A 19351-nucleotide genomic window follows, 5' to 3' on the forward strand; every position below is an offset into this window, starting at 1 on the left:
TTTTCCAGAGTTACCTTCTTAATTAATGTGGTCCTGGATTAATGTTAAAATTGATGTAGAGACTAGAGTACTTCTATGTAGACATTAGGTGAGAAACTACCCAGAAATTTGCCTGGCAATAGAGGTAGATTTTTTTTCTTCCTTAGGTAGAGAAATTATTCTGGATTTTAACAACCTTGATTTAATAGTTTTTCGGGGGGGAGTTTAAGATTTTTTTTATTTATTTGAGAGAGAGGGAGAGAGCGGGCACTGAGCATGGGGGAGGAGCAGAGGCAGAGGGAGAAGCAGACTCTACACTAAGCTGAGATCCTGAAGTGGGGCTTGATCTCAGGACCATGAGATCATGACCTGAGCAGAAAGCAGACACTTAACTGACTGAGCCTCATAGGTGCCCCAATTTAATAGTTCTTAATAATAATTATATATATATCTCACAGAGTGGTTATAAGGATTTAATGAATTAGTACATGTCACATACTTAAAACAATCCCTGACACATAGTAAACTCTCAAAAAATGTTAGCTAACATTTGTAAGTATTTTTTAGTTTGTGTGTGTTAAATTGGAGCTCTTAATATGTAAACATATGCCACAGATAACTAGTCGAGGTCTTGAAAACCAAAAGGCAACTAGATTATTCCCTTTGATATTAAGCTATGATACCCATAAAAAATGAAGTAACAGGGATGACAGGGTGGCTCAGTGGGCTAAGCCTCTGCCTTCCGCTCAGGTCATGATCTCAGGGTCCTGGGATTGAGCCCCACATTGGACTCTCTGCTCGGCAGGGAGCCTGCTTCCTCCTCTCTTTCTGCCTGCCCCTCTGCCTACTTGTGATCTCTCTCTGTCAAATAAATAAATCTTTAAAAAAAAAAAAAGTAACAAATTTGTTTTCTTTTGAAAGACAGGGGAAATGATAATTGGTTAATCAAATATGAAAAGCAGAAACAGGGAAAGGAAATTAAGGTAAGGAAATTTTAAAATTCTACACATACACACAAAATTTCTATAAAAGATTCCTTAAATTTATGTTATCCTTCATTTCTTCATTTCCTTCACTTAGATCCTTGGTTTTATCTCCTTTTTCTGTCTTTCTCATCTTTTTTCTTTCTTTCCTCTGTTTACATTGTATTTTTAAAATTCTATTTTTCTAAATCTCTGTAGCTTTTTTTTTTTTTTTTAATGTTGTATTGGAATGGAAGAATGATACCAGCTGGGTACTTATTTTTTAGAACTTGGGAAATTTGTTGTAGAACCACTACATTTATTTTGCCTTTATGTAATAAAAATAAAGGCATCTGATATTTTTTGGTCAACATGTTTATATTTTAGTAATTCACTTCTTTTTGAGTCTTATGACTCAATAATGTGGATGAATCTCAAAATCCTGCAGAGTGAAAGAAGCTACACCCAAAGGGAACACACTGTCTGATTCCACTTACATGAAAACCTATAAAGTGCAAACTAATTCCTGGTGACAGAAAGCAGACCTGGTTGCCTGTGGGTGGGGCCGAGGGAGTGAGGGAGGGAGAGACTGCAAAGGACACCAGGAAACTTGGTGAAGGTTTCACATCTGCAAATGCTTATCAAATTGTACACTTTAGTATGTGAAGTTTATTGTGTGTAAATTATACCTCATAAAGTTGTAAATAGAAAAAAAGAAAAAGAAATGACAATTGTAACAGAAATGGGTTTAAAATACACACATAAATATATATATTCATAATAGTTTCTAAATATATTTTATTGGTATATCTTAAGCAAGTAGATTTTCTTGAAAACTTCATTCTTTTACTCTTAAGTATTTTGTGCACTTCCATTGAGTTAAGATACTTGATATAAACTAAAAGAAACAAACCAGACATATATCAAACAGACCTTCATGCTAATACTTTTAATTTTAAAGTTATCTTTTTCAACTTTTTGTTTTTATGCAGGCCACTTAATAATGGCAGCTGTTTATGTTTACGTAATGAGTATTCCTTAACATGAAAACCCTCTTGCTCTCAAGGTCTTTGTTTCAGCTATGGAAGACTGTAGAAGTTAGGAATGGCCTGCATTCTGTAATTAATAGTATCTTGAAGATTCCTTTTGCTAGACCTTAATTTATTTGGTTTTTGGGGAATTGTATTTAGAAACATTTTGTATTTGGACTAATTATTTCTAGGGGACCCTAGAAAAGATTAAGTTTTTAGTAAGGTAACTTTGTTAAGTTCTCTTAAAAATATCAATATTTTGCAAATGTCATACATTTAAGCAGTGCACCTAGCAATAAATTGTCTGAAACAACATACTTGTAAACCTTAATAGTTCTAGGCCCTCTTCCCCAAAGAGGAAAAAAAAGAAACCATTACTACCTAAATTATAATAACATTTAAAAAACAATGATTATAAAATCCTTACTGATTTATAAGACAGTTTCTCCCCTTTGAGGGTAAAAATTTTTATTTTCTGGCAACTTATTTTTTATTTTTATAGGCTCTTCAAATAAAATGTCATAAACCTCAGTAATTTTTTTAAATTAATTTAATGCTTGACCTTTTGGAAATATTCAAAAAAACTTATCAGTAGACCATCTTTTTCATCTTTAGGAAACGGATTGGATTGATGATAAAGAATCACTTATTAAAATAGCTGCAATTGATAATGGTCTGGCATTTCCCTTTAAGCATCCTGATGAATGGAGAGCATGTGAGTATTTAGAACCACCTATGGATTCTATAACTACCCTATTCCAGAATAGGAAGGCAGCAAAACTTATTGATATCAAAAAAGGAGAAGAAAACCTGGGTGAAGGATAACCATTGATTGGGGCTCTCTGTTCTAGAGGCTGGGGATGGAGAGACGTGTACTGCAAGGGTCTCGCCTTGTATTGTTTACTTAGCTTTGAATGACTGGGTCTGGTTTTGGTTTTTTGGCTTATGTTAGTCTTATAGAATAACTTTTTACATGTTTACAACCTGAGCATCATCTTTTTTAATATTTGGATGGACTTTAACTTTAGTGTTTTGGGTAGCATTCACTTACAAAACAGTTTAGGCCTACCTCCCTGCCTTCTGCCTTCCTAGTAAGTGACTATTGTTTTACCTACCTGACCAGTCTCTTTTGTGGTTAAAGGGCTGGTTTGCTACATCTTCTTGAGCTAGTTTAAGACATTTTTATTTTCCTTAAAATTGTTCATGACATCTTGAGATCTAGATTTATGAGTTCAAAGTTTTTTATAGAATTCTCTTACAATTAAAAATAAAATCCCCTCTATGCATGTGAAGTATTAAGGGATGAAAGGAAATGATATCTAATTTGCCTTAAAATATTTAGGGGGAGGGAGAACAGGGATAAGTAAAACATGTTTTGTAAAAATTTAAGAATAATTAGATTATTCAAAATATAGGAATTGTACTAGTTTTTAAATTTTTTTTGTTATTTGAAATATATGTAATATATTTTTAAAATAATCTCATATTAGAGCACTTGGGTGGCTGAGTTGATTAAACATCCAACTCTTGATCTCAGCTCAGGTTTTGATACTAGCATTGTGAGTTTGAGCCCTGCACTGGGCTCCACTTTGGGTGTGGAGCTTACTTTAAAAATAAATAATAGGTAATCTCTGTATCTATGACTATGCTTTTTTAAATACCTACTGTTTATTAGTGGGCTTTTTTTTTTTTTAATCATTAAGCTTGTCACAGACTTGTCTATTATAAAGCATTGGCCTTTTTACCTTTATTTATTATTTACTTATTATTATTTATTTATATATATATAATATATTTATATAAATATATTATTATTTATTTATTATTACCTTTATTTTTTGCTTTTTTTTTTAAGATAATTGGTTTGTGTTGGTCAGTTTTTCATTATGTTTCTTTGCTTTTTTTCTCATTGATTTGTGTTTTCCATCATTATTCTTTTCTTCTATTGTACTCATCCCATTTTGCTTGCCTATATATTTTTCTCTAGGCATCCTTTTGATTAAGCCACAGATTAGATAGGGGCTGTTCTGTTGTTTTGCTCTGTATATTCTTGCTATCAGATTTACCCTTTGACGTGAGTAACTTAGGATGATTTTGTTTGGTTTTAAATTTTCTATGCCAGTTGATTTAAAAAAAAGAACTACCCGTTGTTATCGAGTTTTATTGCTTTGTGATCTGTGAATGTGGCTGCGTGAATTCTGTTTGAAATTTGTTCGTAATTCCTTTATAATCTTGTAGATAGTCAGTTTGAAGGTACTTGAAAAGAATGCATTTGGACAAGTTCTGCATCTGTCTATTAATTAAAGTTTATTAGTTGTTAGCCAAGTCATAATTTTTTTTGATCTGTTAATTTTTGAGAGTTAAAGTTGAAGTTCACTGTGATTGATTCTGGCAATTTCTTACTGCATTCTATACCCTTTTTGCAGTGTATTTCATGTACATAAAGGCTTAGCATTTTATCTTGGTGGTGGCTTGTTTTATGGGTGTGAAATATATCCCACTTTATCCCTCTCAGTGTTTCTTACTTTTCTTATTTTACCTGTTGTAACATTGCTATACCTCATTTCTTTTTATTAGCATTTACCTGGTATTATTTTATACTTCTATTTTTTGCTTCCATCATTTTGTTTTAAGTATATGATTTATAAACAACACTTAACTGGATTTTTTTTTTTTTTTTTTACCAATCTGAGATTCTTTTAATAGGTACATTTAACTCTAGTTAAAGTCTCAATAAATTACTGATGTGTTTGAACTTTTCCTGCCATCTTATTTTTTTCTATTGACTCTAAATTCCACTTGTTTGTTTGTTTTTTTTTTCCTTTCCTATCCTTTGTTGAACTGACTTAAGATGTCTTTGTTTCATTGTTTTTTTTTTCCCTCTAATAGTTTGGAATTTATATGCAAATTTATCTTAAAGTGTTAAGTTTAAGGTTCCTATGATACACTTGGGAAACTCTGCTAAATATACTGATGAGAATTAAGAATCTGAAATTTGAAAGAGGAATTTGTGTTGAGGATATAGGTTTTAAACTGTCACCTTGGTAGCAGAAGCCATGTCGTTATTGTCCAGGGAAATCATGGTAAACAAATACCATCACTAGGACAATGCGAGGTACACAAATACTCAGTAAATGTTTCATGGATGTTTAACAAATGAAGGAGAGAAAGGGGGGAGTGCTGGCATTGAATACAAGAGGAAAAGCCAGCAAACCAGAGAAGTAGCTTAAAAGATAGAAGAAGGTACGCTTTGTGAGAGCAGTGTTTCCAAAGCCACACAGGAGAGGATTTTATGGAAGGAGATGATCAAGAATAGCACTACTTGCTATGGAGACATTAAGTAGCATGAGCACAAATGGGCCTTTGGAGAGACTCTTATGAAATGACTGGTGGTCTTAGGGGAGAGGTTTTTTGTTTGTTTTGTTTTTTTATTTAGGTAAAGAGTGTACTTAGCTGGAGAGAGGCAGAGGGAGAGGGAGAAAGAATCTCAGCAGACTCTGCACTGAGTGCGGAGATGTAGGATTCAATCCCCCAGCCCTGAGATCATGAACTGCGCTGCATTTGAGAGTCAGATGCTCAATGGACTAAGCCACCCAGTTACCCCTAGGTGAGAGAGTTTGAACTGAGGGATAGGGATTGGAAGTAAAGGCAGGCATGGAATAAGGACTTTTGTGTGGATTGGTCAGGAAAAAGTGAAAAGGAAATTAGATACAGCTTCAGGGAGATGTGGGCTAGAGGAAAGGCTTTCTTTGGAATGGATAGTGTACTTCCCACAGTGCACAAGCAAATAGTAAAAAAGAAGTTAAGAAGGAATGACTCTAGATAGATTTTTTTTCTTAGGGCTTTCTAAATGGTAGGAGCCATCAAAGCTGGAGGTTGTCATTGGATGAAACCACAGTGGTTCTGTGGGCGATCATATTGTCATAAGCCTTACACTTTCTTTCAGGAATCTGAATATGCCCCTACTTTAGAAGATTCTACTACTTTACAAATCTTTCTGATCCTAGTACTATGTAGATTGAATGGTCTTCTCAGAGAAAACTAGAATTAGCCTGGAATATTAGATCTTTGATCCCTTAAAGCCAGTTACCTGATTACCTACTAATGATTTAAAATTTTGGAACATCGTATGTTTATGCACATGGTCAATTCCTGATGATTTGTTACGAAAAGGTCAGGGAAACGTCAGCGATGGCATTTGGTCTAGGGCTGTGAACAAATTATGTGTGTCCCGTAATTTCCAAACTCAGGAACCAGAGATTCAGATATAGTTCTTGATGTAGGGCTGTTTGAGATAGGCCCATTATTGAAATTCCTACTCTTTACTATTTAAAAGTCAGGAACCTGATTCGTTCCAGTAATACCTTCCTGTGCTTTACATCTGCACTTGATCTTAGCTGAAAGGCCAAGAAGAGATTGTGCTTTACCATCTAAATTGACTGTCCAGACTTGGAATTGGGATGATCATTCTCTGATAACTTCTTCCTCTCTTTCTTTCTCTCTTTTGTTAGATCCATTTCACTGGGCTTGGCTCCCTCAGGCAAAAGTTCCTTTTTCTGAAGAAACAAGAAACTTAATTCTACCATATATTTCTGACATGAACTTTGTGCAAGATTTATGTGAAGATCTTCATGAACTTTTTAAGGTAAATGAATTTTTAGTCACTTATTGCAGAAAATGAAATCTTATAATAGAAGAGATTTTCTTAATAGACCTAATTTGCAGTTTAGTGCTTCTGGTATCACTACTTGCAATAGAACCTAACTTAAGAAGGAATTAACAGTTTTACTTTACAGGAGCATAAATTTGTGAGGCTAACACTGATTTTGAGGGTTCTCTGAGACTATATTAAAACTTGACAAGTTCTCTTCAAAAGTTGAGGTTTTACAAAAGTATTATTTATAATAAACGCTTAGTGAGCTGCTATGATTTAATCGCTCAAAAAAGCCTAAACCCATTGGCTGGAAGGTCATTTTAAATCCTTTTGGATCCAGTTGGGGTATAAATAAACTATTATTGTCATTCTAGAGGCATCCAAATATAAATCAAGTAAAAACACTCTTTAAACGTTGTCCTTTTAACTATTAAGAAGGCTTCGAAATGGCCTTACATGCTAAGTTGAAGAGTTCACTTGTTTTCCAATATATGTTTCAAAGATCTTGATTTTTGAAATTATAATAACATGGGTTGTTTTTTTTCTTCCTATTCCATGAAAGATTGACAGAAAATTTAACAAAGCCACTTTTGAAAGTCAGATGTCTGTGATGAGAGGTCAGGTAAGTTAATATTATTGTGATCTTTTTCATTAAGAAAAAAATCTTTCTTTGAAACAGTTGTTAACTTTTTTCTCCATGGTGACCCAAAGATGCAGTTCTTTTATGCTGAACCAAAATAGCGCATATGATTAAAAATGAAATGGATTTCAATAGTGGCTTTCCTCTTGTTCTAAATTAATTATTTTTTGAACTTTTTGTATATCGTTTGTTAGCCAGTTTCCCTCTCCTTTGAATTCTTTGTCCTCATTTTGATAACTCTTTTCCTGAGTGTTACTGTATTTTTCCTCCTCAAATCTACTTGCTTGGATGTTTCAGTACCAGGTTCTGTCGCATGTTGATTTTTCTCACAGAATGTGTTTGGCCTTTCCCGGAGCAGTCAGTGAATCACCATGTCACCAAAGCTGAGCAGTGACTGAGGCATAAAAGTACTAATTGTAACTCAGTCCTGTCATCCTTTATATCTTCTTTACTTAGAGATACAAGGTGTTAGGTCTGCTGGTGTGGACCTGCAGGCTGGCTGACCTACCGACAATGTCTGGTCCTTCCACACTCTCTTAGTACTATTTAGATTCCAAAAGGAAGACTTGACATTAAAATAAATTATTGTAAATAATTTTGTAAATATTACAAATTATTGTAAACACTGTCTTTTTCTTCCTAAAGTATGCAGTTAATTTAAGGTAGCTATATGCTGCATACCTGGGGCAAAGAAGTGTAACTTTAACAAATACATATAATTAAATTAGATAAGCGTTGATTCACCAAATATTTATTGCCAGAAAGTGTTCTAGTGATAGAAATAAAACCATGAGCAAAACCCAGTTCCTTCTTTCCTAGAGCATGAGCTATGAGAAGGAGGCCAGGAGTCATGGAAAAGAGATGGATTATTATACCTCTCTGTGCTCCATTGTATTTATGTGGTCCTTTGCTGGAATCATAAGTTTTAAATAGTAAGCGAAATGGCTGGAAAAATAGGCCACAGCTAGATCTTGTAGGCCGTCAGTGCCAGAATACAGATTCCATGTGGAAGGGTTTGGAGCCCTGAGAAATTACCATTCAGAAACGTTGTGATGAGACTAATATTTCTGGAGAGGGCACCTCCAGTGTTGCTTTTGTGAACTCCCTGAACTTGTGCTAAATTCTGTTTATATGTGCATTTTGGGGTGGGGGTAGGCAGTAGGATTTATGTATCAGCAAAAGGAGTCTCCAACCCAAACAAAGATTAAGGACGACTGCAAAAGGTGAGGCTGGACAGTGAGGTGCAGATTTGCTCAGCAGATGAGGCGGCTGAAGCCGGGGAGCTTTGGAGGGAGGTGAAGTAGGTAATGCAGGCATGTATGAAGGGCTCTGGTGATCAGTGACTATAATTATATTGAAGAGTTACCATCCCAAACTATAGTTGAACTAAATTTTCTGGCATAGATAATTATGCCCTAAGTTAACCCTTTTGCTTGAAACAAAATTGATTTATTAGTATGCTCCATCTTCAAGAATTCTCTTATCCCTAAAGATATATCTTATCATAGGAATTCTTTTTAAGGGAAAGCTGTAAATAATTGTGTCAGTTTTAATTGTAGATTAAAGTACCTGAGGGATTTAAATATAAATTTTAAAATATTTGTCTGGAAAGATACGGAGACATTCCAGTTCTGAAGTCTGTCACAAAGTTAGACCAGAGGCTATCTGCTATTTTAGGTTTACTTACTCAGATCCTGTCTCATTCACAAATGCAATAAGATAAAAAATGACAAACTCAAGATCTGGGGGAAGAAAAAGATAAATGATGCCTCGATTATATGTTTTAATTTGATTTTGCTTTTTAAAAAAATTTTAATTTGGTTTTGTCTTTCTGATAGCGAAAAAGAATAAGGTATCCTGACCATGTACATGATTACATATGTATGTATATATGTATATTTATTTATATATGCATATGTATGTGTGTGTGTGTGTGTGTGTGTGTATCTTTCTTTTTGGTTTTAGCGGTTTTTTTTAAAAAGGATGTCTGAAAAGTTAGATACTACTTTATGTCCTAAAGTAAATTAGTAAAGTTTGAGGACCAGTGAACTAGTCTAAGAGAGAACAAAGTCTGTATGTGGAAGTTTGTGAGTGTATATAACCTGCCTTTGGCCTAACCACCGCATCCCTACCCAGTTCTCAAATGTGGCATCCATGGAGACTAGAGTGTTTCTCCTTGCCTGCAGTGTTTAGGCTATTTCTAAAAATAGTCTTCTCTGATTTAAATACACAACAATAGATTTGTTTGTTCTCTCAAATGAAAAAATGGGTGATATGTTAGGGAGGGAATCAGATTTTAAGTCAGTATAGGGTCCTTTGTTGTTCATCGCTTTTCATTCCAGTTATTTGTTCATATGGCTGTTTCTAGAATATGTGTAATGTGTGTTTCTAGAATATGTATACTTCAGTGTGTTTTTTTTTCTCCTGTATAGTCTTCTCTCTGCCCCAACACAGTACATGCTCTGTAGATGTTTCTTTAATAAATAAATGCTAGATCATCAAGTGTCTTCTCAACTTTCAAAGAATCATTAATATTTAGGATAGCTTTAGGACTGAGTGATTTTTGCTATTATGTGTTTAAAGATTGTTAAGCTTGTAGAATGGCTTTCATTTTCTTTATACCATTCTGTTTTCCAGATGCTCTATAACAATCAGGTCTTCAGAGTCAGGAAAATACTAGATACTACTTAAATTAGTGTATTTAGGGGCACCTGGGTGGCTCAGTTGATTAGGCGGCTGCCTTCAGCTCAGGTCATGATCCTGGAGTGTCAGGATGGAGTCCCACATCCGGCTCCCAGCTCCTTGCGGAGTCTGCTTCTCCCTCTGACCTTCTCCCCTCTCATGCTCTCTCTCTCAAATAAATAATAAATAAAATCTTTAAAAAAAATTAGTGTATTTAGAATAACATTTTTAGAATTCAATTTTTAAAAAACCAGAAGAAGAAATTAACCAGAACATTTCATTCCTCAGCCATGCTGGTTTTTATTTTCGTGATAAAGACAATGCTTATAAGTGTGAATTTTGTGAATTCACACTTTTTGTGAATTATCCAAGTATAGCCAGCCTAGAAGATTTTAAGGCAAGAACTTAAAAGGGATCCTAAAACATAAATACAATGAGTAACTACTGTAGATAGTAAAGATTTATTTTCCTGAGTTGTTAAATACTTCAGATTTTCTAGAATCTAAACCATCCAGTTTTATTCTATTCCAAGTATTTGAATTTTATTTATTAGTATGGCTTTATGTTGAAACCTTTATGCTATCACCATTAAATAATCTTTACAAGAACCACTAAAATGTATACTATCCATATATTAGATATTTTCAAATACCCGAAGGAGCATCTTTGTTTCTAAAGTATATAACAAAGGGGAGTTTTTTATCTGATATGCAGAAAAAAAGAAAATGAATTATTAAAATTTTATTTTATCTGAACAGAGTAGAATAGGCTGTAAGCTCTGCATTAAGTTTTATACCTTATTTATGTGCTCAAGTAGCAATTCTGAGAGTATGTTTAAACATGGAATGTAATATATTTTAATCTTCCTAGTTTAATTTTTTCCATATAAGAGTATAAACTCTTAAATGAAACTTTATTTTAAATGGCTAGCTTCCCTAAATTTTTAACTCCCTTGGCTTTCATCATGCTTTTCCATCGCACTTTTACCCTGTAATGCTTGGAATCATTTAGTGATTTGTGCTTATTGACTCCTCTCCCTGCTAAAATGTAAGCTCTATGGAAGCAGGGGTTTTGTTTGTTTTTTACTGATATGGCCCCAGCACTTAAAGCCTAGCACGTAGTAGGCATGCAATAATTTTTTTGTTTCTGAATGAGTTTATGAAGGCAAGTATGTAGTTAAAAGCAGACTTTTTTAAAGTTTCTATTAAATTCCACTTAACATACAGTGTAATATTAGTTTTAGGTGTACAGCTGAGTGATTCGGCACTTCCATATAACACATCACAAGTTCACTCCTTAATCCCATCACCTGTTTCCCTCATCACCCTCCACTTCCCCTCTGGTAACTATCAGTTTGTTCTCTATAGTTAAGAGTCTGTTTCTTGGTTTGCCTCTCTCCTTTTCGCCTATGATCACTTATTTCTTAAATTCTACATATGAGTGAAATTTCTTACATTCTACTTTTGAGTGAAATTACATGTTGTCTTTCTCTGACTTATTTCACTTAGCATAATGCTCTCTAGCTCCATCCACATCTTTGCAAGTGGCAAGATTCCATTTTTTCTTATGGCTGAGTAATACTCTTCTGTATGTATATATTCCACATCTTCTTTACCCATTCATCAGTGGTGGCCATACACTGCTGGTGGGAATGCAAACCAGTGCAGCCACTCTGGAAAACAGTATGGAGGATCCTTAAAAAGTTAAAAATAGAACTATGCTATGATCCAGCAATTGCACTCCTAGGTATTTACACAAAGAATACAAAAATGCATGACTTGAAGGGTTTGAAGGGTTACATGCACCCTGATGTTTATAGCAGCACTATCAACCATAGCCTAATTGTGGAAAAAGGAGACAACTTGGACCAGTCTACGTTTAGCTTCTATGTCATATGGAGAATGTGAAACCATGTACTTTATTCAGTCTGTTGGGCTGAAATATGGGATGGAATAAAAACTCTAGTTATGAATAAATGGTTAAAATAATGTCAGTGAACTGAATGAAGGTTTTTGTCTTATGAACTAGTGAAAATATCTCTTTCCACAGATCTTAAATCTTACTCAGGCACTGAAGGACGGGAAGAGTCCTGTTCAGCTCGTACAAATGCCCTGTGTGAATGTGGAACGCAGTCAAGGTAGAAATCACGGTCGGATTGTCCATTCGAGCAGTTCTTTCACCCAGACTGTCCACTGCAGGAAGCCATTCTTTTCCTCCTGGTAGCAGATGTAAGAGTAAAAGAAGCAAACCGTTCGACATTATTATGTTGTTAAAACAATACAGTAATGCAAATCTGTTAAGAGCTCCCATTGCCAAAACCTCAAATAATGTAAGTCTTTAAAAGGTTATCTTTTGAATGTAATCAAAAGTTTACAGCTTTTTTGTCCAAATATTAAATTTCTATTTTAGGGAAGAAGTGATAGGTCGCCTATATTGTATTTTTGTAGAAAAATTGTATTTTATGTTGTTGATGTTAGTTTAAAAGGTAATTTCTTGGTTTACATATTCTGAAATGACTGTAATTACTTTAGAATCCAAGTAGAAAAGTAAGGTATTTGTTAACTTTGAATAACTTTTTATATTCTTTTTAAACATTGAGAAGGATGTTCATGTTCACTCTTCTTACATTATAAAAGGCCTGTGAGGGTGAAACTGCTCTTGTGAGTTTTAATAAGTGGTTAATAGAAAAAACAGGTAAGAATAGAGCAATGTTGCCTTAATTGAAAAAGCTGCTATTTTAGAACTTGAATAAGTGTTCCTAAAGTGACCATTGCTATTAGGGACCAGAAAGTTATATTTTGGTTGAGTAGAAGGTGACCATTTTATTTTCTGTACTTCAGAATATTTTTGGTCAATTATTTTATAATAGTAAGGAAACAAATCTAAAGATATTCTCCCTTTAGAAAAAAAATGGAAACACTCAGCTGAGACTGGAGGGGACTAAGAGGAAATTAAGGCAGATCTCTAATATTTTGAAATTCCAAAATAGCATTAGAAGTCCCTTTTGTTTCTTGCATGGGATCAAATACTTAATCTATTAGTACTTTAGAGTACTGATCTTACTCAGTTTAGTAGTTCAGTTAGTATTAACTTTACCGAAAAGTAAACCAAACCCCAAAGTATATATTGGATTGCATTTTGGGGTCCTAGGGCATAAGTCCTTAAAAATAACAGTCATATTGTAGAGTACTTGAAATCACCATGTTAATATAATGAACGGTCAACTTTAGAATATCAGCCCTAACTAAAGGGGAACGTGACAGAGATAACCATGAAGTCATTTATAATTTGATTTTGAAAATTAATATGCCAGACATCCTAGGACTTTGTAGGACTTTGTAGCACCTTTAACTCACCAAGTGATTTAAATTGAGACAAGCCGAGTATGAAGATGTGATTGCAAGGAACTAGAAGCTTCATTCTTTTCCTTTAGGCCCAAACAAGTAACATCACCACTCAGACTAACCTGGCATTTGTGGTCTGGGCCTTTTGGTTTTTTAGCTCTCTGTCTTGTAATTTTTTCTTTTTTAATTAAGTATTTTTGGTAAAAAGTATTTCATGAAGGATAATTAGGACAGAAGACAGGTCTGCAGATCCCTCTTCCTTCACCTTTCTCCCGGTCTCCATGGATGCGGCAAGTGAGAACACTGCCGCCCTCAGTACAGCCCCACTGGACACCTGTGTTCTTCTGCCTCCCCCGAACTTCCGCCATCTTCATGCTGAGAGCATGGGAAATTGACTGGAAATTCAAAATGCAGCTACCATCTTTAGATAAATACTTGTAATTAAAATGTGCCTTTTGAAGATGTGTTCTAAAAGAAATAAGTTGTTATGATGTGGGTACTGCTTTTGTAAAACAGTTTTTTTGGTATTTTGAGAATTGCTCTATTAATTTTTATAATGGAAAACTTAGTAAATTCCTACTGTTTTATATCCTGAAGTTAAAAATAGTGTGGAACTATTTTTTAAATGGCTTGACCCAGGCTAGAAGAGTAAAGTTGAAATATTTAAGATATGATCATAAGTCAGAATATATTGGTTATATTTTGTAAATTTTCATGAAATTGATTCTTATTTAAATACTGTGTTAAATTTTTCAGTGAGTATATTTATAGTGTCAAACTTAGTAGACTAAAAGTAATAAAAATCATTGTCTTAAGGTCACGGTTCTCCTAAAGTATATATATTGAATATTTAGAATGTTTGTGAACACATTTATGTTTATAAATGACATCAAACCATCATTTCCCCTGTATATTAGTGGTATAATTTAATTCTTTAAAATTTCAAAAGCCTTATTTAAGTGGAACCTTTATAATTGGAGACATTTTGCTTTTGTTTAATTATATGCTTTCTTATTCTCCCCCAAATTTGTCAGCAATTGGCAGCTGTGGAAAACCTGTGGTAGGTTTTTTGCAGACTTGAAAACAGTTTGAGTCACAATTTTTTTTTTATTTAAAGTTCTGTACTGATGGAATTAAAACCTTATTAAAAACAGCAAGTGTTCTTTTATCACATTACATCTGAAATCCTTTTACAGACGCATGAAGAGATAAGGTCTTACGTTTTACAGTCTGTTTTTGCTCCCAGAGTTGCTTGGGCAATGGTACAGAGTTGTGGTCGCTCTACCTCTGCCAGCCTCTGTCATGGCTCGTCTGTCATGACTGAGTGCTGGCCAGTGAGATGTGGGGACAAGTGATCGATGTGACTTCCGGACCTGGCAATAAAACTCACTGCCCTCCCCTGCAGTGGTCATGATTGACCACTCTCTTCTCTTCTTGTTTGCGTGTATACAAAGAATTGGCAGAATGCAGGCAGCCGAGGCCTGTTGGTCACAGCTTGGGAGACTTCCAGGGGAGCATGCTGTGTGGACTGTGATGTGAGCAAGGAATAAGTGTTTCTTTTGCGTCTCCAAAGTCTGGAATTTATGTATTGTTGTGGCATTGTCACCCTATCCTGGGCATTATAATATAAATAGAAAAATACAAATCATTTAAAAATAAAAAATCAGTTTTAGGAGATACGATGGTAGCAGCAGCAAGTGGTTTTTTCCTCTCCCCGAACCCCCAGGTGTGCTATCTTATAGAAAAAAAACTAAAATAAAATAACCATCTTTGCTAAAATTAGATGGTTGAGAGGTAACCCTGTGAATCCCAGAATCTGAGCAGTTTGGGCTGAAACCATCAGTCGCAGTAAGATCACTTGGGAAGAACGGCTTTCGAAGAGTAAGCAGAAGCAAAGCAAGGGGACTTTTAGTGTCTGGCTCCAAAACCACAGTCAGAACAGGGCTATTCAGCATTCAGTTGGCAGCTAGGAATAGGAGCCCACAGAAAGGTCTGAGGGTGCTAGGGCAACCCACTCTGCAGAGGTCCCAGCAGTAGCCCAGAAGAGCACATGCAACTGCCCTGAGGGAAATGATCAGGTGTAGAGCACAGATTGGCAAGGGAGGGAAATTGGGGGGGGGGGTGTATAGGAGAGAAGGTTCTGACACTGTTTGAAGAGGGGATGCAGTGAGACCGAATATAGAAAGTACTAACGCGGTACACAGAAAACCATGTCCTCCCTCTGCACAGTAACTGCAGGGAGAACCCTCAGACCACAAAATTAGGAAACTATCCTGCCCCACCTCACCTCCTACACAGGAATCTTCTAAAAAGACAGGGAAATCCTTCTTAAACACAACCACATCTTAACACCGTGCTCTAAAAAAGAAAGATAACGGTCTGTATAGCATACGCATGGAGAGCGAAGATCCCAAACATTCGTAAAGCAGAGGAAAACTGATCTAATATTTTTAAAAATTATGAAGGAATTGAGGAATGATAGAAGCTCAAGAAAGAAGACGAACATCAATGTTGGGAAAGCTCAGTTTAGATAAGCAAGCAACGGGAGGAAATAAGATGAGAGCTGACAGGGCTCAGAGCAAATATTAGAGTTAAAAATACACGTCAGACATAAACTGGAAGGACTACAAGAGCAAACAGACAACATATCCACAGAAACCCTACAGCAAACATCATACTGTTGAAAAGTCTCAGAGATCTGTATTAGTTTCCTATTGCTGCTGTAATAAATTACCATGAACTTTAGTGACTCAAAACCAATACAGATCAGTTCTGCAGGTTTGAAATCTGATATGTTTCACTGGGCTAGGGCTAAAATCACGGTGTGAGCAGGACTGCGTTCCTTTCTGGAGGCTCCAGGGGAGAATCTGTTTTCCTACCATGGCCAGTTTCTTGAGGCCTCACACATTCTTTGGCTTGTAGCCCTCTTCCTCCCATCCACAAAGGCAGCAACAAGAGGTTGAATTCTTTTCTCATCACATAGCTCTGACACTGAATTCTGCACACCCCCCCTTGCATTTTTAAGGACCCTTGTGATTACATTGGATCCATGCGGATGATCTAGGTTTTTTCCCTATTTTAAGGCCTGCTGATAGACAACCTTAATTCCATCTGCAGCTTTAACTCCCCTCGGCCATATAACGTGTTCACAAGTTCTGAAGAGCAGGACATGGGCATTTTGGGGGAGCTATTCTGCCTTCTATACTTTCCCTCAGAAATCGGTTACGTGACCAGGATGTGACACACACACACACACACACACACACACACACACACACACACACACACACACACACACAGCAAACCTTCACCTTCTCCCCATATATAGACCTAAATCAAGAGCTGAAACTTGTAGGAGAAAACCTTAGTGACCTTGCATTAATAGAAGACTTCTCAGAGCAGAAATGGCACAAACCATAAAAGAAAAAATTTGAGAAATTGGTCTTCATCAGAAACTTGTACACTTTAACACATACTTAAGAAAATGAAATTTCCGGCCACAAACTGGGAGAAAATACTTGGCAAACATATCCAATAAAAGAGCTGTATCCAGAAATCCAGAATACATAAAGAGATTATACTACTCAAGAAGTAAAATTACCCAATTAAGAAATGAACAAATGATTTAAGCAGACCCTTCACCAAAGAAGGTATATGTCAATGGCCAATGAGCACCTGAAAAGGGGCTCAGGATTGTCATCAGGGAAATGCAAATAAAAACCATGGGTGTAGTTAAACATCTACCTATCGTGCCACCCAGGCTTTATCCTTACTGCACAAACAAAAACAGACAGCCACATAGAAATATTCAGAGCAGCCTTTTTTGTAATACCCCAAACTGGAAATAAAAATTCACCAAAAGGTGATATGCCCAAAAAAAAAAAATGTCCATAAAACAAAAGGGAACGGTCTATTGGTACACACAGCACCTTGGATGAATTTCAGAATCATTATGCTAACTGAAAGAAGCTGGAAACAGAGCATACTGTAAGATTCCATTTATATAAAACTTTTCTAAAATGAAAATCAGTCTTGTTAAAACAGAATGGTCTTTCTAACTTCAGAAGAGTTGTGAGGGCTAGGAGAGTCTGGAAGCAGATCTAAAGGGCACCAAACACACGTGAAGTATAAAATTTATTTCTAAATGATCTGAAGCAAATACAGACTGTCCACCTTTGTTAAAATCTGAGTCGTAGGGAATTTTTTTTAATATTCTCTGTTACTTTCCATATGCTTCAATTATTTCATTTTTTTATAAAATAAGCTTTCATATGGGAGCATATTGATCTGCATGCTGTGTTTACCAGCCTTTATTAATGTGCTCCAGCTACCATGACAAGACTGAGTGGCTTAACCAGTGGAAATTTATTTTCTCATAGTTCTGGAGGCTGGGAGGCCAAGATAAAGGTGCTGGCAGGATTGGAGTCTGGTGAGGCATGCCTCTGGTTATGGAAAGCCTTATGTCCTCACATGGCCTTTTCTCTGTGCACTCATCCTGGGGTTTCTTCTTTATTGATTTATTTGTGAGACAGCACTCACTAACAGGGGTGAGGGGACAGGGGATGAGCAGAGGGAGAGGGAGGAGCAGACTCCCTCCTGAGAGGACCTTGAACCCAGGACTCATAACCTGAGCTGAAGGCAGACACTTAACCCAAATGAGCCACCCAGGTGCTTCTCTTCTTCTTCTTATAAGGACACCAGCCCTGGTGGATTAGGTCCACTCATATGGCCTCCTTTAACCTTAATTACTTCTTTAAAGGCTCTATCTCCAAATATATAGTCATATGCCTAATGGAAGAGGAAGATCATCATAAGATCTTCTGAAGTAAGGTTTGAAAGGCTTTTTTCTTAACATGCGAAACTTTGCAACTGGATTTATAATAATTATTTTGACTACTGAAATACCTTCTTGCTTATTGCTGGGTTCATGGTGAACAATGAGTTGTGAACCAGGACGGCTCACTTCTCAACATTGGCAGATACATGAATTTGCTCTGGCTCTTTTTCATTTCCTAAAACCCCAGCTCCTGGCTGGATAATAGTGTGTATAATAAATATAAATCACTCATTGAATTCAACAAACATTTGTCAGGTACTCTGTATGTGAAATTCTCTAAAAGCTAGTAGGACTACAAAAATCAGTAAAATATATTTTCAACTCTTGGATTCTCACTACAAGGACTGCTCAAAGAGAAAAGAAAAACCCGAAAATGATAATAGGACTAAAATCAAATATTTTCTAGAGAATAACGTTCTAATCTTTGTGTGTCTTACACTTGCACTTTCCTACCTTTGCCTCTTAGCTTGTAAATTCCTTGCATACAAGGGAGAGAGAGTAAATGCTTTGCAAATTAAATGCTTAACTGCCTTTGGCTTGAGCTCTCAACATATTATTTCTAATAGAAGCAAATGTCTAGATTTCTCTTGGACTGTGGAGGTGTGGCTTTTGTTTCCAGCACTTGATGTATTTTTTGGAGGTGGAGAGTAGACTGTCTCCAAAGATGGTTGCCATTAGTTCCTTACCACTTTGTAAGCATGCGCTAGTCCACCCATCAGGAAGTGCTGTTCGCCTCTCCTTTTCAGTCTGAGCTGGCCTTGCAACTGCTTTGAACATCAAAATGGAGTGAAAGTAAAGCTCTACCAGTATGGGGCTTGGCCTCCACCCTCATCCTGGGAAGTCACCCATGTAAGATATCCAACTCCCCAGAGTCCACCACGTTAATTACGTGGAGAGACCATACTGAAGGAGAAAGAGAGTAAAGCCATACTATTTACCACAACACCATCTCTCTGAAGAAAATCAACAAGTGTCTGTTGTCTCTTATACCAACAACATTCAAATATCTTCAATTATTGGCCAAATACAAAATTCTCCAGCTAAATTTCCTTGAGTTGGGATCCAGTCAAGTTTTATTCATTGTCTTTGTTTGTCCCATCTTCTAATACAGAATACAGAACAGTTCCTTCACTTTCCCCACAACAGTAACTTTTGGAATATCCTCCCTTCTGAATTTATCTCATTATTTCCTCCTACTGTTTGGCTTGATCTCTCCTCTGTA

At 35.9% G+C, this 19351-nt stretch overlaps 1 protein-coding gene across 2 annotated transcripts in view; it reads left to right on the top strand.

Annotated features, from left to right (window-relative positions):
• PI4K2B (phosphatidylinositol 4-kinase type 2 beta) overlaps positions 1-14445 on the top strand; it is a 30080-nt gene extending 15635 nt beyond the window's left edge. For both annotated transcript variants that reach the window (XM_004762668.3, XM_004762672.3), the window contains 5 exons: positions 901-962; positions 2588-2687; positions 6484-6617; positions 7189-7248; positions 11998-14445. In XM_004762668.3, coding sequence (XP_004762725.1) covers positions 901-962; positions 2588-2687; positions 6484-6617; positions 7189-7248; positions 11998-12171 — 530 coding nt within the window. In that variant the 3' untranslated portion in view covers positions 12172-14445. The remainder of the gene's footprint in view (positions 1-900; positions 963-2587; positions 2688-6483; positions 6618-7188; positions 7249-11997) is intronic.
• Positions 14446-19351: the final 4906 nt, after the last annotated feature.

The sequence above is a fragment of the Mustela putorius genome, unplaced genomic scaffold, assembly GCF_011764305.1.
Source record: "Mustela putorius furo isolate JIRA1106 unplaced genomic scaffold, ASM1176430v1.1 tig00000083_pilon_pilon_pilon, whole genome shotgun sequence".
Lineage (NCBI taxonomy): Eukaryota > Metazoa > Chordata > Mammalia > Carnivora > Mustelidae > Mustela > Mustela putorius.